At 47.4% G+C, this 27,253-nt stretch overlaps 1 protein-coding gene across 1 annotated transcript; it reads left to right on the top strand.

Moving 5' to 3' along the window:
- Positions 1-236: 236 nt before the first annotated feature.
- LOC309971221 (putative protein FRMPD2-like) lies at positions 237-15,937 on the top strand (the record flags this gene model as incomplete). The annotated part of the gene is made up of 6 exons (XM_082854089.1): positions 237-344; positions 2,182-2,329; positions 4,054-4,268; positions 6,495-6,593; positions 9,885-10,228; positions 15,889-15,937. The coding sequence occupies 6 exons, from the start codon at positions 237-239 to the stop codon at positions 15,935-15,937; spliced, it is 963 nt and encodes a 320-aa protein (XP_082710215.1).
- Positions 15,938-27,253: the final 11,316 nt, after the last annotated feature.

The following is a 27,253-nucleotide window of genomic DNA, read 5'->3' on the forward strand; positions in this document are numbered from 1 at the left end:
CAGGAAATCGGGAGAAAGGATAAGGTTGTACTTGTTAGCTGGCTTAACTGCTCTGTGAGCCAAGGATAGAGGTTTCTAGACCGCTGATCTGTGCAGGTGCTCACAGGGGAGGCTGGCAGGGCCCGGGCGGGGCTCCCCCCAGCTCAGCTCCCTACCCCTCCTTGAGGCTGTGTGGAGGGGTGCTGGGCAGGGGCCTCGCAGAAGAGTCCTCCCTGCAGCCCCAGGAGCTCGGGGACATGACATCTGTCTCCCTCCCAGGTGACCGGCTCTTGCAGGTGGATGGAGTGAGTCTGTGTGGCCTCACCCACAAGCAGGCCGTGCAGTGCCTCAAGGGCTCTGGGCAGGTGAGTGCACCGTTACTGGTTACTGGGGAGCTTTCCTTCCCCCCAGAGTTTTCCTCGACAGCATCAGAAGCTGTGGTTGCCTCTGGGTGGGAGGGGGTAGGCAGGAAACCAACGAGACTTTCCGTTGTGTCTGTTTTTTCCCTTTCACATCTTCCTTTTACCAGCGCTTTTCTTTGGAGGTGTGAAAGTCAGGAGGAAGCAGGCAGATGTTCCCAGGCAGAGAAGCTCACCTCCTCTAAGGAGCCTTGAAAAGCTTACTGTCTCTTGCCTAGATTCTGGAATCACACAGCCGTACTCAGCTGACTGAGTGAAGTGACTTCTCCTGCCTGGCCGCCCCCTCACGCCCTCTGCCCCGGCTGTAACTGACCAATGCCTCCGTCTTCTCTCAGAGCCTCTCAGCTCCCGCCTTGGCACGTGCTGACACCCACCCCCGCCCAAGTTCATGCCGTTCCCGTCAACCTGTGTAATTACAGGCTACACTGTCCTAGGGGTCCTTTTATTACAAAGAGGTAGAAATTCAAGATGCCAAGAGCATTTACCCTTCGGTCCTCATTCTGTGCAGTGCCCAGGCAGCATCTGGATGTCACTACACTCTGTCCCATCCTCCGTCTGAGAGTGGGAACATTTACTTGCGATGGTGGCCTAAGCCACACAGCTGGGGTCTCCCTCTAGGCAACTGGGCAACCATCAGAGATGCAAAGGGCTCCTAGGGACCCCTCTGGCAAACAGAGGGGTGGAAGGGCCCCCTTTTGCTTCCTTTCCCAAACCATTCTTCTATTTTGTGGTGAGATTTACTTGTCTTGGCGACCTTGGTTGACATATCTTGAGAACAAAGTCATAATTTAGTAGTATTCTCTATTCTTCAGAACTTTGCTGACGGACATGCTTAGAGAATGTATTTGGCCAGCATACTGGCGGTGATGACAGGTAGGAACTGTCACTCTGGGGTCACAGCAATGGTGCTGAATGACCATTGCTGCAGGAGGATGTTGGCAGGGTCAAGTCCCCCAAGTGGAAGCTCAGAATTTCTCCAAACTTCCAGGCGATGTCTAGCTACTGGGTCATGCTCTGGGTAATGGGAGTATACAGTGTGTGGGGAAGAGGAAAGGGAAATTGAACCAGAAAGAAAGGGGGAGGCCAGATTGACATAGGCCTGGGATACTGTGCTGGGGGTTTGGATTTTAGGTGATGGAAAACACTGGAGATTTTTAATCAAGAGTGTTGCATGTTCAGCTTGTGTCTTATTTCAATCCACAGGTAACCTTGAGGGGAGTGGACTGAAGGAGGAGGAGATAGGGTCCAGGAAGTCAAGTTAGAGGGCGCTCGCCCCAGTCTAGCTGGCCATTGGCAGCAGGAGAGGGAATGGAGGAGAGGGGAGCACTGAGGGAGATGTTTCTGATGGAGAACATGCAAGCCTTGGAAGCCAGTTGGGTATTTGGAAGGCAGAAGGGGGAAAGCTGGTCCACTGCAAGTGTGGCCCCTGGGAGGTTAGTTGAGAGATAGGTCAGTGTTCTGAGAGAGCAAAGGCAAGAGGAGGAATGTTTTAGGCAAAATGAGGAGGGGGAAGTGAGGGTGAGTGAGAGGAAGAAGATGAATTTGGCCTTGAATACACTGAGACGGAAGTACATGTGTTACTTCCAGGAGCATTTGTCCAACAGACAGTTGGAAATATGGCTCTGGATCCTAACAGATAAGCTAGATTGGAGATTTTGATTTGAGATTCAAATGAAGCAGCTACTGGATGTATCAGAAAATTACGAAGCATTTGCCGAGTGGAGGGAGAGACTCCTGGTTGCCATGTGAGGTGTAAATTGAGTTCGTCCACCCATCCTTCTAGGTTGCAAGACTGGTCTTAGAGAGAAGAGGCCCCAGGACTGCACAGCAGTGTCCTTCTGCTAATGACAGGATGGGAGATGAATGCACGGCTGTTTCCTTGGCAACAGTCTTGCCTGGAAGGCCTGCGAGCAGTGTCGCAGCGACATATGGTGAGAGGAGAGAGGATTGAGTGTTACTATTGTCATGTCATCCTGTGCTGCTTTTGAATTGTCAACTCCAAAGGGAAAGCAGGAAGGCTCCCTCTGGGTTCTCAAAAGATAGTGAGCAGCGGTGGTCGTCATGCGGCCGCTTTCAGATGCAATGGAAGCCAATCTAATGGAACATGTTCCTATAAAAAAGATGCATTATCCCCAAAATGATGACCAGGCATAATTCTGCCCCCAAGCCTTCTGAGGATTTCTGATCAGCTGCTGGAATGTTTGTGTCTAAATAAGTATTTGGGGTTGAAATTGGAATGAAAGGATCATGCCTTTGCTGACAAAGGGTCCACGTTTCAGCCGAGACACTTGTAACAAAAATCTGAGTAAAGATGAGGTGGGTGGGGAGAGGAAGGCACTCAGAAACCTAGCCTAGTTACTAACATCAAAAAGCAAACCCATGATCAGTTTACAGGGGCACTATTACACATCATCTGATGGGTTGCCTCTCTGCACTTCCCTGGGATTTTGTTTCCTGCTAGGAAAACATTTATTTCCTTAGTACGTCGTGATTTGCAGCTTAGCTGCTTGTCAACCCCTTTATAGAGATTTTCCTGAAGGCGTTAAATCAGATTGAATGCGAGGTAACCATAGTGAGTAATGGGGTTGGGTGGAGGGGGAAAAACATGTGCATAAAATAAGTCTGTTTCTTCTTTCATTGCTCCTCAGCTCACTCCGGTGAGGGCCTTTGAGAAATTGAATCCAGAATGAGCTAAAGGGGTCAGACGATGGTGATGGTGAAACGGGTCATACGACATACCTGAACCTAACTGCTTCAGACACTTTCATTCTTGCCCCAAATCATAGTTTATAAATCAGTGCTCTGTCCCTCTATTGATTGATTGCCAACCGAGGTTGTGAAAGCAGAGTAGGGGAGGCCCAGAGGCCTCTGGCTGCCAGACTATATAAGTTCTTTGGGCTGTGTCCATCTTGGGTGCCCAGAAGCAGCTGTTTTGTCTTACGGTCGCTACACAGGGCTGAACAAAATGGCAGCTAAAACATTTTCATAGAGTTGGCCATGATTATCTCCATGGTCTAACTATGCAAAAAATTTTTTTCAAGTATACTAAAAAATGACTATGGTTCTAAAAGGGTAATAGGAATATATGTGATTCAAGTTTTACTAAATGATTTGGGCCTATTGTGTACGTCTCTAAGTTATATCTTTACATATAAACCTTGTTGATTGTCTATAATTGCTCTGTCCAATATGGTAGCCACTTGCCCATGTGGCTGTTGAGGACTTGAAGTGTGACCACTCCAAACTGATAAAATATATACTCGAGTCTCAAAGACTTAGTTCATAAGAAGAATGTAAAGTACCTCATTAATAATTTTTTCGTGTTGTTACATGTTGAAATGGTAACATTTTAGATATGTTGGGTTAAATGAAATATGATTATGTTTATTTTACCCTTTTCCTCTTATTCTTTAAAATGTAGCTATTTGAAAACTTTGACATTATGTATGTGGTTTGCATGTGCAGTTCACATATTTCCTTTGGATGACACTGACCTATAACAGGTATAATGGACTCTGTCATAAAAATGAGCAAAATGAAATCTTTTAATGTAAAACAGGAATAATTCATTTACTTGACAATTGGCATTTTGAGGCTGGCCAATTTCATTTGGAATCTACTGAAGGGTGGATCTCATTCACATCCCACGATACAGGTCCCAGGTTTGAAGTCAAGCTAAGAAAGAACGCCAGTGGTTTGGGATTCAGTTTCGTGCAGATGGAGAGTGAACGCTGTGGCCATCTCAAGAACGATCTTGTGAGGATTAAGCGGCTCTTCCCGGGGCAGCCGGCAGAGGAGAATGGGGCCATCGCAGCTGGTGACATTATCCTGGCTGTGAACGGAAGGCCCACGGAAGGCCTCGACTTCCAGGTGGGAGACCATGAGGGATGCAGTTCTGTGTGTAGGCTGAGGTCAGCCATGCTCCTTTCAGGGCCCCCCACCATGGGGAATACTCTGGGCTCCCGGAAATCACACGTGGAGCCTGGATTTGGATCACATAAAGAGAGAAATTGGCAGAACATCCTCATATTAAAATTTCCATCTCAATTCTTAACTATCTGACCTTGAGTAAGCCTTGCTTCTCAGTAGGTTCATAATGAAACTGAAGATAAAACCCTGGCTTCTGTGCTGGCTAAAGGTCTCCTAACACACACTCCCAGAGGTGGGCGTGAGGGCTCAGGGGGCTACCTTGGGTCCCTTTCTGCCCTCCTTCCCATCTCTCTACTAAATTTACGGCTTTGACGTGTAGTGTTGCATTGGTTGTCGTGTGTATGATCAAAAATGTAATAATAAGAAAGTAAAAAGTGGGCATTTCTTAATCTTATAGCATAAAATCTCAGTGAAATATTGTACATATCGGTCAGGGTCCTGGCAGAAACTGGGCCATCTAAGAAAGTTTAATAAAGGTGCGGAGATCGTTGGGAAACTCAAGGGAGAGTATAGAGCCCTGGGGCTGGGAACAGTGGGTGCAGTCATTCACCTTCCCTACCCCCGAAGTCCAAAGTGAGATGGGTAGGCGCAGTTACCAAATCCTAGAAGCTGAGTGAGCTAGGTGGAGCAGGGATATAGGCATCCTGTGACAAGCCCACAGGGAGGAATGCAGGGAAGCAAACCTGGACCTCCCTCTCCCCCTCGGCTCTGATCCCTGTTCACCCTCGCATTGGCTGAGCCCAGCAGGAAGCCTCTCTGCAGCCCACGCAGGTCTACCTCCAGGGCACAGAGCAAGGCAGACGAAGGTGGAGAGTGGCTCTAGGTGGGATGGGGAGGGGTGGGGAATCCTCAGAGCAGCGTGAGGGTGGGGATACCTTCATCCATCCTGCATCCTTCATCTGATCCAGGATCATCCTCTGAGAACCGCTGCTGGGCCAGCAACTGTGTGAGGGACTGAAGACAGAGAGGCGGACAGTTCATACGGTCTGGTCTCAGAGCTCACGGGGGTAGTGGGACAGACAAGAGAACAATTCCCACTGCGGGAAATAAGTGCCATGAGAGATAAAAGGCCCTGCTCCAGTGCTTGCACCAGGGAAGGGGGAAGGAGCCCATTCTATGGCAGTCCATTGCAGCTGGGGGTACTGAGTAGTATCCAGATCAGTCCAGATCAGTGGTTCCAGGTAGGGGTGAATTTGCCTCTGGGGACATTTGGTGAAGACCCGAGACATTTACGGTTTTCACAACTAATGGACGCTACTGGCATCTAGTGGGTAGAGACCAGAGATGTTGCTCAACGTCCTGCGATGCACAGGACAGCTCTGACAACAGAGTTATCCAGCCTAAAATGCCAATAGTGCTGAGAGGTTGAGACATCATGGTCTAGATAGGTACTAAGAGCTATTCAGGCAACCTCACGCCCTGGGCTTTGAGAGGGTGGCTTGGAGCAAGAGGTCCAGCATGGTGGGAGCTTAGGAAGTGGGTGCAGGGAGGAGCAGATGGGAGAGAGAGCAGGGCGAGAGGCAGTGGCAGGTAAGAACAGGTTCTGGGTGCTGTGCTTATGTTGAGCGAGGTGAGCCAGAGAGAGGGTTCAGCAGGAGAAGAACCTGGTTATATCTGTATTTGGGAACGACTGCGTGTTGGTGATGTGGAGGAAGGGGCGTGGGTGACAGTGCAGGAGGCCAGGAGCAGAGAGGAAGTCACTGCAGTTTCACAGGTGAGAGGTTCCGAGGGCCCGAGCTGACCCTGGGCAGAAGCTCAGGGCTGAGGGTCAGGCTTTAGAGATTGGGGTGGTGGCATCTACGTGACCGGTGGCCCCTGAGGTGGTGGTGGGTAGACAGGGAAAGGAGGTTGAGATGGTAACAGTCATTTGCTTGATTCACTCTCTCGCTGAAGAAGAGGCGTCAGTATTGGCAGATGCTGCCATCAAAAGGTCCCAGGCAGACCTTGTCCACTTCCAGCTCAGTATCGGCGCATCATCTCTGTGGGAACCACAGGCCACTGGCCTTGGATCCATGCACTTTGGGAAGTCAGCGGTGTCCTCCAAAGTTCTCTGGAGCCAAGAAACAGATCAAGGTGTGGGGGGGGAGGGGCCCGGGAGATAGTGGAGAGCACAGAGGAGGACACTGCACAGCCCTGCAACTAACCGTGGGGTTTGGTTTCTGATAGGAGGTGCTGCATTTACTGCGAGGAGCCTCACAGGAAGTCACACTCCTGCTTTGCCGACCCCTGCCAGGTGTGCTGCCTGAGATGGATCAGGGCTGGCAGGTAAGGGGCAGTGCCCTCTGTTCTCTCCACATGCCTCGGGTTCAGGCACTCCTTTTCTTGTCTGGTGGGTCCTCAGAAGCCCAGCCTTGCTTTGGTAGTTTTCAATGCCCTCTACTTTCATTGGGGCAGGAGAGTAGCTGGCCCCCAAACCTCAATTAGTCTGTGACAGGTTCATGAGGTCCTACCTCTGCCTTCCCCTTCCTCTCCCTGCTTCTGCCTCTCCCAATATTTGGCTCTTCCTGTAGATGGTTACACGTTTAGATCTTGGCTGTGAAACTTCTAGAACTAGGTTCTCTGGCAGTCTAAGCACCAGACAGGGGAAACCAGGAGCAACGGGAGTAGATGGAAAACCAAACGAAGGGAAGGTAAGAATTTCCATTCTGAGGAATGAAATGGAGAGAAAAAAAAAGAAGGGTATATGTCCACCCTTCTAAAATATGAATTAGGCATGTATGGTCTAGTGCAAAGAAGGGAAGCATTGGAATCAGGACAGTTCAGAATTCTTACATGATGCCTGTATTAGGTCCTCCAGAGAAATAGAACCAATAGGATGTGTGTGTGTGTGTGTGTGTGTGTGTGTGTGTGTGTGTGTGTGTGTGTAGAGACAGAGACAGAGACAGAGAGAGATTTTAAGGAATTGGCTCACGTGATCATGGTGCCCGGCCAGTCTAAATGCTGCAGAGCAGGCTGGCTGGCTGGAAACCCAGTGGGGAGTTGATGTTGCAGGGTGAGTCCTAAGGCAGGATTCATTCTTTCTTGGGGAGCTCAGTCTTTTTTCTCTTAAGGCCTTCAACTGATTGAACGAAGCTCGCCAACATTATAGAAGGTGATTTGCTTCACTCAAAGTCTACTGATTTACCTGGTACTCTCATCTAAAAAATACCTTTACAGAAACATCTAGACTCGTGTTTGACCAAATATCTGGGTACTGTGGCCTAGCCGAGTTGACACATAACGTTCACCATCACAATACCACCTGTTGAGTCCTTGGGCACAGACGCTGCGGTAGAGATTGGAGTGCAGGAAGTTTATGTGGCCAGCTCTTGGGAACACCCTTGTGAGGGTGCGAGAAGCACAGCTGGGCAGAAGGGGAAGTAAATGTGTTGCAGCTGCAACAGGGGCCTCGGCTGACCTCACAGGGAGCTCTGAAGCTGGGATGGCCCCACAGAGCTGTCCCGAATTGGGACAAAAGAGCCTGTACATTTGCTCTCTGCATCAACCAGCGCTGGAGTAAGAGCTGCCCCAAGGGAGGGGGCCTAACTTTGGCCAAGGCAGTTCCCTTGAGCTGAGCACAATTCCTGCGGAGGGGATAGCTGTAAGTTGCCAGCAGCCAGCAGTCCTGGCAGCTGGGGGCTGATGGCCTCAGTTGTGGAGGGGGATCGGTGTGAGCACCCTGGAATCACCTGCACCTGCTCTGTTTGCTGCAAGGACCTTGGGCACTTGCCTGACTTCTCTAGGTCTCATGATTCCTCATCTGAGACGTGGATAAGATGTGGATAAAATCAATCACTTATCATCACTGAGGGTGACAGTCACTAGACACAGCACAGGGACTTGGTGACCCGGATCCTTTTGACGCCTGGACTCCAAGAGGTCATTTGATACCAACTTTGGTGAGCAAAGAGCTATGGGAAGGAAATCTGAACATTTCCAGTTGCCAGTTTGGAAAAGAAGGTAGATGTCAGCAATTGTGTTATGCAAATGAACAGGGCAGGGGAGGGTCAAGCTTCATACACACAAAGATCAGGCCAAGGGGCTGGTACCAAGTGTTTTTGTGAGATATCTGGTAATGCCAGGGAAAGAGTTGTCCTTCTGTCCTGGAGAAGAGGTCCCCCAAGGAGAGCCCAGATGCATCTAGTGGGAAGGGCTTGGGGTGAGGAATGGTGGGCATGCTTCCTCTTTCCTCATACCTGAGGACCAAGTGCAAGAAGAATTTTCATTCATTCACGTGGCTCCAGAGGTCAGACTGAAGACGAAGGAAGAGAGTATTTAGTTCAGAACTAGAATAAAGTAGTTATGAGAAGGAGGCGGCTGTACAAACATCTGGAACAAGGTCATTCCAGGCAGAAGGAATAGCATATGCAAAGGCTCTGAGACAGGAATGACCTGGAGGTCTGAAGGACACAAAGATAATGGTTGTGCCTGGACAGGAGCTAATGAAGGGGAGTGTGGAATGGGAGGAGTTGTAGAGGGAGTCAGGGACTGCACCATGTGTGACCCTGTAGGTCTTGGTAATGTGCCGATTCCATCCTGGCTGCCACAGGAAGCCACTGGGCTGGGAGGGGTGGGAGGGTGAAGGGTGAAGCAGGAATGTGGCCTCATGTGGTCTGTACTTTAGAGAGGTCACTTAGGTTGCTGGCGGAGATGGAGTGGAGCAGGTAAGGTGGCAGCGATTCAGGTGAGATACTGTGGCTCAGACTCAGGTTGTAGCCAAATAGCTGGTAAGTGGTCAGATGTGGGAGGTGACTGGGAGGCAGAGCCCATGGGATGACTTTTGGATTAGATATGGGTGTGCGGACAGAGAGTAGAGTTTGGCTTGATCAACCTGGATGAATGGCGGCACCACTCACCATGATAGGATGTGCCTGGAGGGAGAAGTTTAAAGCACATGGGGGAGAAGAAGTAGCCCTTGATAGCGTGTAAACTTAAATGTTTGTGGAGCATTCGATGGAGACGTCTGTTAGGTAGTTGTTAGTGGAGAACTGGTGTGAGGTCAGGGCTGGAAAAAGCGAACTTGGAATTGTCAGCAAATAATGCCACTGAAAGCCATAAATTGGATGAGATCACCGTGGGAAGGAGTACAAAAAAAGTCAAGAAGAGGGCTGAGAAGTGAGCCATGTGGCACCCCAACACTGAGCGGTCTGGTCCAAAGAAATGAGACAGCACATGAGACTGAGAAGGGGCCTGGGTAAGGGCAGAGTTCAGGGTAAACTCAACGTTTAAGTAGAGTAAATTCGTAAGGGACATTCTCAAGAAGGAGGAGGGACCAGTTATGCTGAATGTTGCTGAGAGTTAGAGTGAGATGAGGACAGAGAATTATCCTTTGGCTTTAGAAAGATGTAGGTCGCTAGAGATCCTAGTCAGAGCTCCTTCAGTGGAAGGATGGAGACAGAAGCCTGGTTGGAGTGGGTACAAACGAGAAGGAGGGGATACAGAAATAGTGAGTACAGACGCTCATTTGAAGAACAGAGAAAAGGGGTGGATTGGTACCGACTTTGGTACCAAAGCAATATTTAGATTTTGCTCAGTGAGCACCGTGGATCCAGTAATCCTTAGCATTTCTTTCAATAGACACCTGTGCTCTCAGCAGACAAAGAATTCACCAGGGCAACAGGCACTGACTCAGAGCAGAGCCCCAGCCTAGATCAAGAGGACAGCCAGAGGGACAGTGCCTCCGCAGATGCAGGGGAAGGCCTGGGTCTCAGGCCAGAGTCTTTCCAACAGGCCACCAGAGAGGCACAATGGGACCAAGACACAGAGAGACCCTGGGCCACTTCCTTGACTCGTCCTCGGGATTCCTACCCTCATTTATTCAGACTTCACCAAGAAATGGATGCATCAACATTGGCTACCTCTTTGGAAAACGATATGAGGCAAAACTGCTATTCAGTTTGTGATATCAGGAGACTTGAAAGGTAAGGATCACCCCTTTGCAGACATATTATAAATTGTGTGCGTGTCATTGCTAGAAATTACAATCAAGCAATTAATAACTACGCTCAGATGCTTGCTGGGCCAGGACTGTTCTGGGCATTGGAGGGGAGGAAGAAACAAGAGAAGCGTGCAATCTGGAGCTGCTGTAACCACAACTTGTGAGCTTTTGGGAAAGCAAACCCCACCCAGAGGTCCTCCAGTACCCTTGGAGACTACAGATGGCGGGCCTTGGGGTTTCTTCCCCACATACAGACCTTTGTCCTGCATCCCTCATGGCCTCTTGAAGCACCATGGTAAGAAAGAGGTTCCCGTGTGTACATCATTTCTATTGCAAATATAATGCTTTATAATCAACACCAGCTTAAGAAAAAAACCCAAATCTACGTCTTCAAGACCAGACTGAGACATTCATTTCAATAGCCATTTGTTCTTTAACATAGTCTGCATTTTTGTGCTCATCCACCCCTGAGTATTTCCACTTCTCAGTCCTGTTCTGATGGAAAACAAACGCTCTCATTCAGTTTGATGAGTATTTTTACACATAGCCAGGGTACTTAGAAACCTGTTAGGAGCAGAGAGAGGGGTACACATACTGAGAGAGGCGAGACATTGCTCCTAGGAGTGTGCTAACTAGATGCATGGGCACAAAGCAGACAAACGAGGAACAATGGTTTGTGTCTGACACTGTATAAACCCCCTGATATTAAATAGCTCTTAATTGTTGGTCATCCTAGAAGACTGACAAGGGCAAGTCTATAGGGACTAGTAGGTGACATGAACTATGAAGCGGCTGGGGTAATGCAATTAGGCAGGGTGAGATCCGTGACAGACAGGAGCCAGGCATATGTTTCCTAGAAGCATCCAGATACAATTTTTGAAGTATACTGTATTGTGCCAACTAAAGAAAATCCAGCTCCTCTGCGGAGTAGAACAGGGCGGGCAAGAACGTTCATTGGTGGTATTCATTTTCATTGTTTGAAAATGCATAAGCACGAGTGTGTGTATAGTTCCTTACATTTGCATCCTAGGCAGTAATTGATATACTTGATCAAATGATAAAGGAAATAACCTACAGAGATTTATCCAAGGACAGCTATTCGTATGATCTTGTAGGAAATATAAAAGGAGCGGTACTTCCCTGTAGACGTGGGGCCACTCTTTTGGATTTTTAAAGGTTTTACTGATAGATAATTTGGGGTGATGGACTGGATTATAAAGTGACTCTAGGATTAGGTATAAGCCTGGAGTTTGACTTGCCATGTGCCTTTAATATAATATAATGATTACTTATTAATAATAGTATTTAAACTGATTATTACTGTATGTTGTCACTGTCTCATTCATGGACTCACAGAAATTCAGGGTTGTTCCATGTAAAAATGGTCTCATCTAACTTCATATCCCACGCTGGGATCTGCTCTGTGACATCCCTGAAGTAGGGGGCCTGCTTTTACTTGAATATCTCCAGGGAGGCGGAAGTGGCTGCCTCTTGACGTGGCCCATTTTATCATCGTGTAGCTGTTAATCAGGAAGTTCTTCTTTATACTGACGTGAAAATGGTCTTTCTCTATCTTCTACTCATAAATCCTGATATGTTTTCCTCCTGTTTTCGTCATTTCTTTTTTAAAAAAATAAGAAACATCACATCATTTTATATTTCTGAATCAAATTAAATTTGGTTTAGCATTCCTACTTGGAAGGGTATACCAGATGTCCAAAATCTGCCATCCTTACAGGGGGCTGCCCCTTCCTAGAATTATACTAAGAGCTTCTTCAGAACATTCTGGTGGAGCCCCAGATCATCATTCCACCTTGGTTGTTGCCCTATGCTTGCTACCCAGGCCATGTGGTCCATGGAGTTACAGGGGGGTAGCCTTGCTATTCTCTGCCCCGACTCCCTCCATCACCAACTCCTCCCCCTTGTACTTACCTCCCACAGCCCTGGTGATGGCAGCGCTCTGCCTCTTCACATTTCCTTTTACTGTGTTTCACTTGTACTGCGTTTTCTCTCTTCCATTCAGGAGCCTTTCTTTCTCTACAAAGGAAGGACTCAAACCATATTAGCTTCTCCTCCAGTGGGACCTTAGCTTGCACTTAAAGCACACATAGTTAGTGACTGCCCCCTACAGGAGGAAAAGCATGGCACAGGCTCAGCAATCCCTGGACACAGTTCCCCCAGCTCCTGGGTAGGGTCAGAATTAGGATTCCAAAGTGGGTTTGTGGTTCTTTGTGGTTCTCCCTGGAATATCCACAGCTCAGTTCTGAGGTGGCTGCCCCAGGTAACTGCCTCTTGTTTCTGGCATCCCTGAGTGAAGTTTTCTTTCTGCAGTGTAGATCAAAAAGAGTACTGACTTCTTGATCATACAGCCCTGGTTTCAGCTCTACCACTTACTAGTGTGTCTGGAGAGTTGTCTTCCCTGAGCTTGAGGCTTCTCAAATGTAAATGAAGACCCTGACAACTCCACAGGGTGCTGTGCCCTTCAAAAGAAATAACGCATGCAGAGCACTAGTCCAGAGCCTGGCATGCAGCAGGAGCTCAAGTCAGTTTTCCTTCCCTTTCCTGAGCCATTTTCAGCTAAAAACAAGTCCCAATCAATTAAAATTCCCACCGAACCGGCAGATCTTACCATCTACGAGGTGGTTACTTCCTAGTCTAGTGGCTGCCGGCACCCCAGCAAACCCAGAGTGTTCATGGAGAAGAGGAAGTTTTACTCTTCCTTCCCTGTTCTCTTCTTTTCCCACACTGTACACATACTACTACCATACGGTAGTAGGTCTTTGTAAAACATGTAATAAAGCAGTACAGTCCATTTTCATGGAGGAACACTGGAATTGTGTATCTTCCAGAGAGAGGACTTGGTACTTGGCTGGAGTTGCGTCTTAAGCAAGGTTAGTTTCTAAAGTAGGGCACAAGGTAAAATCATATCAAGTCACATTACCCTGAACGTCACTTTGGGAGATGTGATGTTTTCCTCCCTTGGTGTGGGAGGAGATTACCTTTTCTTTGGTTGAGCCTCAGATGAAGTCTGGTGACCTGCATTTATGGGCCATGCTGACTGCAAAATGCTTATCTTTAAATGCTAGCCTCGTAGGAATGAAGGGATGGCAGATTCAAGTTTCCCACTCGCGTTCAATTCAGGGCTTAAACTCATTGAGTGAGAAGTTGGTTGTTGCAGAGTGTTTAAGGTTATTTCTCTTCCCTTCCCTTCCTTCCTTCCTTTATCTCTGTCTCTCTCCCCTAGCATATATACTTATATTCCTGTAATTAAAATGCATCTAGTTTCAGCAAGTATCATTTAGAGAAAGTGAGGATATAAGTCTTCATGGTTATTTAAGAATGCAAAATGAGACCAGGTCCTTGAAATGAACCTAAAGTTACTGTATATGTTCTGGGGAGGGCGCAGTGTTCTTGGAATAGCAAAGATGCTTAGGAGATTAAGGGTCTAACTTAACTGCAGCTGACATGCCAGGTGTGACCTCAGAGTAGCTGGCCGAGGGTTGAATGAGCTGCTTGGTGAGCAGGGCTGTCGGTCAAACGGGAGGACACAAGGGACCCCTGTGAAGGCCTGCTCTGCCTTCACAGTGTGAAGTGTGACTGAGAGGAGTGAGTGGGGCAGATGCCTGGCCAGGAGCGGCAGTGGTCTAACCCAGCAGAGCAGAGCCCACGGCAGCCTGGGGCTGGGTGCTGCCTTCAGCTGGGTTCTCTCCGCAAGCTGACAGGCTCCCTGGGGACAACCCCATACACACCCACTCTCACGACTCCTAAATACTGAACTCCAGCTCAGGATTATCAACTGAACTCACCCCCAACGATCCCTGAACATCTCCACTTGATGTTTTAGAAACACTGCAAACAAAACCCCCCAGATGTTGAACATGGCACTAGCAGGAAGTCCCAGTGGCACTCGCCAGGCTAATGGGGATGTGGGGCAGGCCTGGTGCTGGAGAGACGGGGAAGGCTGAGCCTCACATGAAGAGACACAAAACCCGACCTTGTTGTGAGCTTACCCGCAGTAAATAGGGCAATTACAATACCCGGTATTTCAGGCCTGAAATGCCGTCTACTCATTTGACTTGTCTTCCTGAAAGGTGAATGTGATGTTGGTGGCTCAAGTTTCTAAGGAACAGCTCTCCTGGGACGTTGGGCCTGGTGTCTTCCACTCAGTAAATACCCTGTAGCAAGCAGAGGCTTCGCGATGATTTCACTGACCTCAGAGCTGAACCGGGATTCCTTTCCTTAAAAGCAGTCGCTGAAGAATTGCAGGATCTGGTGGGAGGCCTAGTGCCAGGGCCCTGCCAGCTTGTGTGGAGGAGGCAGCTGGGCACACCTGAGGAGACCCAGGTGGGGTCTCCAGATTCTCCTCTAAGTACCATCTGTCTACAGGAGGCTCCTTTTGTCAGACAGCTTGGGAGGGAGAGAATGAGGGCAGGGAGGAGCCGAGGTCATAAAATGTATCCAGGGGTAAACAGAGAGCTCGGAGCACTCTGATCCCTTCAGGTTCTAGATGGAGCCCTACTGCATTATCCCCAGGTCCTGAGCTGGCCTTGAGCCCTGGGGGAAGGACTCTCACTCTCTACCTGGCGTGTCCACACGCCAAAACATCTTCTCAAATTCTCCAAATCTCCAAGTCTCACCCCTTCCGTGAAATAGGCTCTGCCTGGTGGGCTCTCTCGGGCCTTTCTGGACCTCTTCTTGCCTCACATCCTTTTCTCCATGTCCACAAGCAAACTCCAGGTCAGAGCTCCAAGAGCAGCCTGGTGGCCTGGGTGGAAGGGTGGTTGGAAGGGCAGTTATTCTCCCTGAGATAATGGCCAAGATGCCACCCTGGAGACCACTGAGCCCCCTCTGGACACCCAAGAGCCTTGCCTCTTGCCTCTCAGGCTGATGGCCTCCCTGGCTCTCTTTCTGGGCAGGGCTAGTAGCTGGAGCCCCAAATCCAACCTGGAGAGCAAGGAGCTTATTACAAAGGTTGGAGGAGCACGGAAGCGGGAGGTGAGGCATGGCCAGCCAGGCGCTGCAGTGTTGCCACCTGCTTCTCCGCAGCGAGGGAAGGAGAGAGTTGCTGCTGGGGGGCGGGGGAGCAGTGGCAGGGTGGGCCTGGGCACCAGCTGGATTTCCTGTCCTTTGACAAAACTGCCATGGTATTCCCTCCCTATGTTTATAAGAAAACACATTTTCTGCACAATTTGGTCAAATACTTTAAGGTGTTAAATCAATTTTTCCTTAAAGAGCTTAGCAATTTTAAGAGATTGTTTTCTTAAAGTGAATGTTCCTCTTTAGTCTTTATGCATATGGTCTTCTTTTTAAACACATGTGCATGTGTATTTACAGGAAATGCCCATTTACATGAACTCTGTATCTCTCATGAGCAGAAATGATGTCTCTTTGACAGCAAACTCAGGTTGGAACCAACACTCGAGGCCTACTGGGGGGGAGGGCCAGCTACATGGGTGTTTGGGGGCTTGTAGCTATAAGGAGGTACCAGCGCTGATTTTAAGGGAAAGGTGTATTGCAGGAAAGGGAAACGGAGGGCAGGGGCACTGACAAAGCCAACCTATTGATTTGGGGATGGGGAAGGAGGCTGATAAACAAGGATCCATGTATTTGGTACAAAGCTCAACCTATGTGCGTTTCTTTTAGATTCTCCTACTCATCTTCTCTAACCAGACTCTCGACAGATATTTTCTGAGTACCCTGTCTGCATGTTGGAAGCACTGTGCCCAATGCTCTGTCATCTTCACGGACAGCTCTTTCTAATCAAAAACGTGTGTAGTGACTTTCGGCAGCCCCTCGAAGGCTTATTCTCTCCCTCTTGCTTCTGCATCTTCGTTGCCAACCAATGAGCTTCACCGTTCATCTGCTTCCTATGTCACACAGGGAGTAAATGTCACTCCAGCTGGCTGCTTCTCCAAATAGACACTGTTTCAGTGCCCTGTAAAGGACCTGATATTTGGGCAAAGTGCTTTGAAGGTCACCTGCTTGAGCTGTTCCCAGCCTCTTGCTTTGGCCCTTTCCATCTAATTCCTCTGTCGAAATAGCAAACGTAATCATAGTAGTAATCATGACATCTTCCATTTACTGAGAACTTACCCTGTACCAGGAGCCATGGGTGGCTGTATCAGAATTATTTAATGTAAGCATCCCAGTGCTCCTATAAGTTTCTTAACCTTCCCATTTTTCAGATGAAAAAACTGAGGTTCTAGAGAAGTTAATAAACTTGCCTGAGGTCTGACTGTCTTCCCATAGGAAGCGTCAGGACTAAAACTGGGTCATAGCTCTGCTTTTGATCCGTGTCCTCTGGCAAGTTCCCGCATTGTCTTCTGGACTCGCTAAGGAGCTCCCCCTGCTCCCATAAGGCTCTGTGCTGCCTCTACCATAGCACTTACTACCTGATTCTAACATTTGTTCACTGCTCGCTCTTCCCATTAAATCAGGGGCTCCTCCAGGTCAAGGGCCATGCCGTATTCACTGTTCACCTCCTGACCCCAGAGCAGTCTCTGGCAAGAACTGTTTCAAGCCTGGTTGGCTTGCCTGTGATGTGTCACGATGAGCATCCTGAAAGCAAGGGAAGGTGGGGAGAGGAATTTCTGATCAATACCGGAAGACACGTGGGTTTCTGTTTTCTAGTCCTGAATTGTACAGTGATGATGATGAAGGTGACATATGCCATCTACCTGAAGCCCCTCCTCTCACCTTGGAGGATGAAGCATATGCTACTATCAGCTCTACGTTGGAAGACCAGCTACCCTGTGGAGAATGTTTGAAGGCAGATTCAGGGACCATTCCTTTACCGCAGTTCTGTTCTCGGGGTACTTTCTCAGAGTCTTTGCCTCCAGAAGAGTCCCGTGAGAGTGACAGCGAGTGGGAAGAACTTGAGGAGGCTGAGGACCCAGACGATGGCACCCTCAGGTGGGTATCACTCTGTCTGGGTGGAATGAGGCTGGGCTGAGTTCTTCTAGTGGGGCTCAGCGTCTCCACTTTGGCTGGGTGATGGTCTACGCACATCACCACGTTCCCCTTGCATTCCCTCTTTGGGTCATACCTCATCATGGCACTTATCTTGGTACATGGTCCATGGCAACGACCCTATGAGGTAGGGTTATTGTCATTCCCGTTTTACAGATGACACAGTTAGGACTTTCCCAGGGTCGTATAGTAAGTGACAGATAAGTAAGGGACAGTCAGAATTCAACCTCAGGTCTTCCACTCCATGGATCCCCTGCTCAGTGCTCTCCTCTGCGGCCTCCTGCATGTGGCTGGGCCCACCATCTCTCCTCGGGCCTCTCTCTTTCGGTGGGTTGCTGGTAAAGTTCTGATTCCTACTTTGTCTGCTCCTGACTGCCCTTGGGCTAAATGTATTGCAGAGAAGAGTCTTGGTATCATGTAATGTGGTCCTTCTCAACAGCCCCTGTGCCTCAACACAGTGAGCTCTTTCTTGATCAAGAAAGTCAAACTGTTGACACAAGGTGCTGCCGGAAGCTGGGACTGGGTGACCAGGCTGGAGTCAGATCAGACTGATGAAGACGTGGGAGGAATAAGTGTAATAAAAACCGTCAGACTTCAAGTAGAGAGGGTTAAACTCTTGACCAGTTGGTAAAGCACCCAGCATTCTGTTAAAGTGCCTACAACACAGATAGTTCCAATATTTGAAAAATGCTCAGTGTTCAAGAAACTTTCAGATAAATACATTTTCAAGACATATCGAAAATTACCAAGGCACTGGCTGTGAAGGTTTAGGTATAATTGAAACACTCGTTCACTTTCATTTCATTGTGTCCCAGCTACATTTTCATCACAAATGATTGAACTGGACTCTTAAAGGACAGTGGCAGGCAAGCTGATAAGGTGGGTGGATATTTGAAATTCAAATATGACGAAAGGGCTGGTTCTTATCTGAAATAGGAAGCAACACGTTGATAGAGGAGATGACATGGAGGCTTTGAAGACCCTGTATGCCATTAATGGGGAAGTCAGACACTCTGACAACTTTGGGAATGATGCATTACAGATTCACGAAAGTGTGCAGCGAGCAGGGAGCAGCTTATATGTAGAGGGCAATCTTCCCAGAGGGGGCTCCTTAGGGCTGGGGAGCTAGAAGAAGATAGGGTAAGCAAAGCTTTGGGGATCCACAGGGCAGTAATTAAGGCCTATAAGTGTTAGTACTTATGAAATGTCCCAGGAGATCTGCAGTGCCATGGGGGGAGGCGGCAGAGAGCAGAGTAGTGAGAGCAGGGCTCCAAGCCAGACTTCGCCACTCACTAGCTAAATGACCAGCAGCAAGTGACTGTTAAACCATCTAAGACTCAGCTAACTGACTGCCAAGTGGAGATAACGAGATCCATCTCATGCTGTTCCTGGGAGGGTTAGATGACAACACGGCTCACGTGTTTAGCACACTGTGTGGCATGTAGTCATAACTCAAACAGTGTTAGCTACTTTTAATCATAAAGGAGGAAATTACTGCAGTGAGATGATGCAACCTTATTAACGCATTCAATGCCGTCGTTTTTTTCCCCATGTAGACAAAGGACTGGTGCCCTAACGTGGGGTGTGGGGTGGATGAGGAGAAGTACTGGTTTACAGCAAAGGTGTCAGGATCCAGGGTGGATGGAATAGCCCTCAGCTATGGATGACGGCTTGGGACGTAGTTAGGCTGAGTCCTGTCACAGCCACTTACCTTCCCTGCTGACAGAAGGCGGGCCTACACGTGTGGGTGCTCAAGGCGTGAGTTCTCAGACTGGGCTCCATGGAGCTGCCCACAGATGTGCTTCAAGGCACCTGGGGAGCTCTACAGTTAGAATGTTGACTTGCTGCTGCTTTTGGAAAAAGCAGCTCTTTACAGTCTCCAAGTTCTCTAGAACAAATCCCCCAAAGTTAAGGGCCTCTGTTGTATATATTCTCTCTTTCATCCTGGAAGTACGGAGAAGTTTTGAAGGGTATAAGAGGACTTTGCTTATGGATGGAGTCATGCATCCTTTAAAACTTATAACAAATTATTTTATTTGGTCCTTTTAGATATCGAGACAGTAATAGTATATAGGTAGTGTCTATAAATGATTTAATTTAATCCTCATTTCAACTTTGAGCAGTATTCTTATTCCTCTTTTATAAACAGGGCTTGGAAGGTTTATTTAATTTGTCCAAGATCATACAGCTAGCAGGGGCAGATTCACACTGCTGCTATCTGATTCCACTTTTGGTGCATTTTTACATTTCCCCTAGAATGTGCCTGTCTACTTAGACTTGTGTAACACACATGTCTTTCCATCACATGTCATGAGTCCTACTATTTCTCTCTTATGAGGCTAAAACAACCCCTGCTGTCCAGTGGGATTAAGAAGGCAACTGAACTGTTCTGTTTAGGGAAGGCTGCTGGCCAAATGGCAAGGCGACCCAGTAAAAGCTGCTTACTGTTTTAGGTGAACAGAGAAAGTGGGACAGTCTCCCAAGGCGGAACCTGAGGGTTTCTGCCTGGACATCGTTCTGACTGTGATCACATGGAAGAGCCCTCAGATGTTGGTCCAAAGAAGGTACCTACATACTCCACAATAAGGAAAGAGGCCAGTGGGGCCCTGAGAAGGTGACCTGGGATGGAGTGTCTGGCCCAGCTGTTAAGAAGTAACTTCAAAAAAATCATGCCTGTCACTTCTGAAACTCATTTTGAATAGTGGTCGTGACCCCTCTTCAGTTCTGGGGTTTATGTTGAATAAAGCTCTGTGTGGGTATGTGTGTGCACGTGTCCTTGCATACTTACAGGGGGCTTCGCCTGGTGAAAGAATTTGAGAATCAACCTCCTACATCAAGATAAGCCAGGACAGGGTGCGGTCTTGCTGGTGCACTGGTCACACTTTCTGGGACAGGTGCCTTGTTCCAGTTGGCACTTTTGGGTTCTCCATTGGTGGAAGGAGTTTCCATGGTTTTCAAAGTGCCCCCAGTTCCCTCGAGGGGATCTGCTGAGAGACTTGGCTCAAAGGCCATGTGAGTAATGTGTTTTGTCATCTTTCTATGTTCTTCCTATGCAACTCCAAATGGTTATACATTCTTTTAAAAACATTTTCCTTTTGGGTTCTAATTCTAAAAATTATATGAAAGAAAAACAAGATGGGAACATCTAAGAAAAAGGAAGAGTGAAGTGGAAGATCCAGCATTATCAGATATTAGGACATATAGCCACCACCATAACAAAAAAAACTAAAAAGCTAAAGGTTGGAGTTATTAAGTGTACAAAAGAAATAGACCTGGAGGACCACAATGTGAGCCAAGGAACACTCAGTGCTATATAATGGGGGACGTATGGCAATCAGTCTCAATGTGGGGGAGGGAGCCCAACTTCATAGATCGAACTAAGATAGATGGAAAAGATGACTTAGATTCAAAGTCACGTCATCTACTAAAATTACATACAGCTTGATTAAATAAAAAAGCATAGGAAAACTGGTGGAAAATATATTCTAGTTTTATCAGATATACAGAGGAGTAATAACTTCCTCTGGCTGCCAGCAATAGACAGAGTATAACAAAGAAGAACTACAGTGTTGACAATATTGAAAAAGTTAAAACTTCTGTACAGTAGCAGTGACAAAATTAATGTAAAAATAGCAGTGGGGTTTCCGTGTACCTCCGGGACCGTGGTCGCCGCCCTGCGGGGAGCCCCAGGACATCATGGGCTCCCAGTTTTTTTTGGGGCTCCCAGTTGTTTTTCAACCTTGAAGTCTTCTACAATCAAAGCAAAGAGAAGATTTGTGGATGTTGAATATGTAAGGAGCTGAAGAGAGAGAGATTGAAAGAGAGATTTGTCCAGGTTGGGTGAACAAGTCTGCTCCAGAGCAGGATGGCTCTGAAATTGATTTGCCAGGGATAGCATCAAAGAGATCCCAAGAGGATGAATACCAGGATCCTACATTTGAAGAAAAATATGTATGTGAGAGCATGAAGGGAAACTCTCCCAGAGAGGTTCCTGGACCATGCCTTTTCCAAGAAGGTTTTGGGGGAATAACTTTCATCCACAAAGAAGCACCTCCAGAAATGAGTAGACAAGAATATAATTTTGAGAGAAGCCTGCTTTTGATCTCAAGTCTTGTTACACATCTCAGGGTTTCTACAGAAGAGAGCTTACATCAGCGGGAGAAAAGTAGCATACACACCAATGAGATTTCAGACCAAAGTAAATGTCCGACCCTTTCTACACAGAAAAAATCTTGGAAATGTAGTGAATGTGGAAAAACTTTTAATCAGAACTCATCCTTTACCCAGCATCAGATAACTCATATGAGACCCTACATGTGAGGAATGTGGGAAAATTTTTAGTCGTAGTTCATTCCTTGTTTGACATCAAAGAATTCATACCGGAGTGAAACCATATGGATGTGAGCAGTGTGGGAAAACATTTCGATGTCAGTCATTTCTTACTCAGCATCAGAGAATCCATACTGGAGAGAAACCATATAAATGTAATGACTGTGGGAATTCCTTCCGCAATCATTCACATCTCACTGAACACCAGAGAATTCACACTGGAGAGAAACCTTATAAATGTAATAGATGTGGGAAGGTGTTCAGTCAGAACACACACCTCATTCATCATCAGAGAATTCACACTGGTGAGAAACCTCATTTATGCAACGAATAAAAGTGGCTCTTCTTTTCGTAAACACTCAAATCTTACACAACATCACAGAATTCAGGTATTATAGAACTTAAAATACACATACAAATGAGTACAAGAAAAACAAAAGAAATCTGAACAAGAGGGATGAATTTCATCAATGTCAATATCCTGGTTGTGATATTGTACTAGTTTTGTAAGATGTTACCACTGTGGGCAAACTGAGTGAAGGGTACAGGGAATCATCTGTATTAGTTCATATAACTGTATGTGAATCTATAATTATCTCAAAATAAAAAAGTTTAATTTTGAAAAGTGGTCTTCCCAACTCTGCTTTAACCATGCCGTGGCTGTTCACATATTGGCAGGGTGGGTTCTACAGAAAGTTACAGATCCATCCACCACGAGTGCAGAGTGAGGGTGCGCAGCCTCTACTACCAACTGTCTGAATCAAACATGATTCTCCAACAGCCCATATACATAGTCAGTGCCATCACTGTGGTACTTGTAGTATTTAAAAAAAATTCATTAATATATAGTTGATTTACAATGTGTTAGTTTCATATGTTATACATATACATATGTATAACATTTTTAGATTCTTCTCCATTATAGGGTATTACAAAATATTGAGCCTTTCCCCAAATTCTGTATTAGGACACTCTATGTCTACAACTCGAAGGTAGAGACCATTGCCAATCCTGGTCCTTTTGGATTTCTGTTTCTCAACCAGGCTTTCCTTCACTGGAATTTTCAAATTTCCTTTTATCATTTTGAAATGGGAGGCCCAGTATCTACTTGTGTTGTTAAGGATACAATCCTTTTCCTAAAGTACTTCTCAACGAGAAGTTGGAAGTCTTAACTACCCCTGTGGGCAGAGGCCACTCTTCATTGAAGAGCTTTGTCAGAGCCTGGTGGGTTTGAAGCTCTGTGCCAAGCACTCTGTGTTTAGCCCCACCACAGGCTTGTGGGGTAGGTATTTGTGGTGGAGTGGGACCCTGTGATTTGTTCTGACCAAAAATTTGTGAGCAGAAGTAATGCATACCATATCCATACTAACTGTAGACACATCCAGACATTTAATTGCAGGTGCTGAACCCTCTAGAGATCTCTATCCCCATTGGCCACAGTGATCACAGGGTGTGGGATGGGGAGTGCTCCATCAGTCTGCGGGTTGAAGTCAGGGATCACAGAGCAGAGCTTCCAGCTGACCCACATTGGATATGCACTGAGAGCATGAATCAAACCTTTACTGCTCTAAGTGACTAAGATTTGATGGTTGGTTTATTACAGCAGCATAACCTAGCTTATTCTGACTCATACATTCTTAGGGCCATTTTTATATATGAGGGAACTGAGACCCAGAGAAATTTAATATTTTTCTGAGGTCACAGGTAAATAGTGATACTGAAATAAAACCCAGGTCACTTGGAATAAAGCCGCCCCTTGCCACTGAGCCTCTGAGTTGGGCAGAGGGGCTGCTGGCCTGGCCTGGCCAGCCTGATTTCTCAGAGGATTTCTCAGTGTGGATTGACACTGGTTCTTTTCATAAAAAAATAAAATCACAATTAAATCTCTTAATCACAACGCCTCCCTAAGAACTTGGCAAACCAAGGAGAATGTGTGGCTTTCAAGACTGCATTAGAAAGACTGAGAAATAAGAAAACAAGTCAGAAATTCTTTATTCTTTTTTTAACAGCAATTTAAAAAAATAAATTTTATTTATCTATCTATCTATCTATTTATGGCTGCGTTGGGTCTTCGTTGCTGCGCGTGGGCTTTCTCTAGTTGTGGTGAGTGGGGGCTACTCTTCATTGCGGTGCGCAGGCTTCTCATTGCGGTGGCTTGTTTTGTTGTGGAGCACGGGCTCTAGGTGCATGGGCTTCAGTAGCTGTGGCACATGGGCTCAGTAGTTGTGGCTCACGGGTTTAGTTGCTCAGCAGCATGTGGGATCTTCCCGGACCAGGGCTCGAACCCGTGTCCCCTGCATTGGCAGGTGGATTCTTAACCACTGTGCCACCAGGGAAGCTCCAGATATTCTTTATTCTGATTGGAAGATCCTCTGAACATTGCTTATTAATGTTCTCAGCTCACACCAAAGAAGTCTCTACTCTCACCACGCCTCTCCACATTGCAGCCAAAAACAGCATGCTAAGGGCCAAACATGTACTCCCTTGATTAATACCATTTGATGGCTAATCCTATAGGATAGCATTAAAATTTCTCAGCATAGTGTGCAAAACACTGCAGGATGTGGCTAGAACTTGGTTCTCCGATTGCAATCCCATCTCTGACCATCCCTCAAACTCTCTCTTCCTCATGCAGTCATATGGGGCTCCTAGAATATGCCACGCTTTCTCGTGCTCCTTCCTGTGCTGCTCTGTGCCCTACACGCCCATATAGGCCACTCTCCCTTCTTCATTCAGTTAACGCCTACTCATGCTTTAAGAGTAACCTCCCCTGGCAAGCCAGGAGCACTGGTGATCACCCATCCATAGCCTGTGAGGGATTAGAGGGTAAGGAGGCCAGGAATGGAAGATTCCTCTGAGTTGTTGGAATGCCATGGCATTTTCCCTTCCACACCTGTTTCCCAGCCCTGGGGAGGAGAGGGGAGAGGGAAGGCAGTGCTGCTTCTCCTTCGATACCTCTGCATGCATAACAGGAACTTTAGGAGAATAACTTATAAGGCTTGATATGTGTCTCCAGCAATTTGGGGGGACACAAGGGCTTGGTGTCTGACCTATGCCCAAGCAAGCGAAAGGTGAAAGGAGATGGCTGAAACAACATGATTGGTGGGAGAACGAAGAGGAAGAGGACTGCCCAGGACGGTAACTGCTGATACCCTTGGTAGGGGAAGGACGTGGAAGCCCTTCTTAGAACCAAGTGGATCTACAGGTGGGGCACCATCTGGAACTGCCCTAAAACAAGCAGAAGGGACATGGACCCAAACAAAGAGAGGCTCAGAGCTTCAGATCACAGAGGGTGGACCGGGGAGAATCACGGAAAGGCACCCTCCTGTGGCTGATGAATGACCCGAAGGTGGCCCTTCCGCCATTTGAGAAGCCCCTCAGGAGGGCACAAAGCCAAGTCTGCATTTTGGCCTCCACTTACTCATTTGTCTGGCACCTTCATTCATGGTCCTGGCATGGGCCCATGGGAGGCAAGAACAAAGGGAGGGCATTGTAAACAACTGGCCAGTGGCAACATCACCCAGGCCATGGAGTTGCACTTGGAGATACCTCAAAAGGGAATTCTTAGGGAAACCATAAGATTTTCTCAGGCAAACAGCCAGCTCAAAATATCTGCTGAAGCCAGAGAGCCCTGTGTTGGATTCCAGCTGCAAAGATGTCAGACACTGAGTCTGGAGGGTAGGATGCGGGTGTGAAGTTGGGTGAGAAAGGAGAAACTGATGTGCCCATTTCCCATGCCTATTTCCAGTCCAAAGCAGTCCTGGCCTCGAGACACAGAGAGCCTAAGAGTTAGATAAGAAGTCAGAGGGAGTCTTACACTGAAATGGGACTGTTCTGGTTGCTCAAAGTTATAGACCTGCCCAAGATTTTATATTCAAGAACCCAGGAGAAAAATGCATCTGGGCACTGAGTTTGAATGACACTGAAAAGAAACAAAGAAGTTGCCTTCTGTGTGAACCCTATTCTGTCCAGCTAATAAGATGCAGTAAGGTGGCGACATCTGAATTCTTGCCGTAAAGCACAGGGCTTGACACAGACCAAGAGGATTGAATACATGAGGACTAAAAGGCATGCATCCAGCTCCTCTCTTAGAACTTGGCAGTGTTTGCAGTTCACTTTCTGCTACATCATTATTTTACTATTAATAAGCAGAGCTGGAAGTAGAAGGCAGGGCATTTATAGGCAAGGGTTTGTAGCAGGCTCACCTGCCAACTTAACAACTCTCCCATCAAAGCCTAAGGATTCTCTCTCTTTGTGGTGTGTGCAGGCAGAGCGGTGGGCTGGTCGTTGCTCTGCAAACCGGTGAGCAGCCAACTAACGGATCAATCAACTGATATTTATTGGGCATTGCCCATGTGCCAGGCTCAGGAACTAGGCATCTGGGAATCCAGAATGAGGTAAGTGCATGTCCTTCTGCTTTCTCAATAAAATAGTGTTCAGCCTCTACTGGGATTTTTATTGGCCTTGTACTTTCCACAATTTATTTTTATAGAGTCTTTTATGTGAAGTGTCTCAAAGCTGAGCAGAGAGAAAGAAACACACAGACAAGGTCTCACAGCTTCTCCCAAGCCCACAGTTCTCATCGACTCACACTTGATGGAGCTCAGTGTGAAGAACACCATCCGAAAATAAACGGGCTGCAAAGCAGAGGCCAGTACCAGGATGGGGCCATGGAAGGGTAGCGCTGCTGAAATGATTCTTCTTTTTTTTGGTCAGAGTTTCTTGTTCTTAGTTATTTGCTCTTCCTTGGCCCCAAGCCAGGTTTAGAAAACTCTGAACTTGATCATGGGCCTTAGGGGCTGTTAAGAAATGACTTTGGGTACAAGATGTCCACTAGGGTCTGGGAGGCCCTCAAGGGACTCTCTGTGTCTGGAGACACACAGCTAGGGATGAGGGGCCATTTGGGCAGTAAATTCTTACACTTGAAAGGGGCAGATGGGTCTCAGCTCAGTGGAGAGCAGAGGTATGTCTGGCTCTCAGGGTCCATCCTGAGGGAGTCTGGGTGCTCAGACCAGGATCAGGAATGCAGACTGTGAGATTCCAGAATCTGCATCACCTCTGTGCTGGTCACTGCTGCTACCCCAGTTGAGCTTCCCCAGGGATCCACAGTGAGCCTGGAACCAAGTAGGACATGAGAAGGTGGTGTCTGGGGGGCAGCAGGGAGGGGACAACCAAGCTACTCTTCAGTCAGGCTAGAAAGGGGACCTTTCAGTAGCAGATCAGGGACTTAAGTCCAGGCCTGCAAGACTCCTTGCACTGCTGGTAATAGCAAGTCATAGGGATTTGAAAAGGCCTCCAAAGAATGGCAGAAATTTTGATAAAGAACTAACCTTTATAATTCTTCGAATTTTTCACTGGTGAAAACAGAAGCAGCCTTTTGGGTTGGTGGCCACTGGGAATAGGATGTGGTTTAACAGTAAGCTGAGGAACATGATGAGACCTCGGGGTTCACTCCCACCAAGTATTCATTCAGTCTCCATTTAGCGATTTCCTGATGCCATGGGTGAAAATTCTGTGTGTGTGTCCCCATGACAGCCATCTATGTAGGAACACAACAGTAGAATATTCTGATTCATTCGTGCTGCTCACATCTGTGAAATAGTGATGGCATGCAAAGTTCTGACCTTCGACGCTACGAGAAACAACAGGCATCCCCTTAAAGGGGGCCCATCTTTAAGGAGGAACTCTACCTTGGGATGGGAGGGAGCCT

Source organism: Leucopleurus acutus, assembly GCF_964270905.1.
Source record: "Leucopleurus acutus genome assembly, chromosome: 14".
NCBI classification, from domain to species: Eukaryota; Metazoa; Chordata; class Mammalia; order Artiodactyla; family Delphinidae; genus Leucopleurus; species Leucopleurus acutus.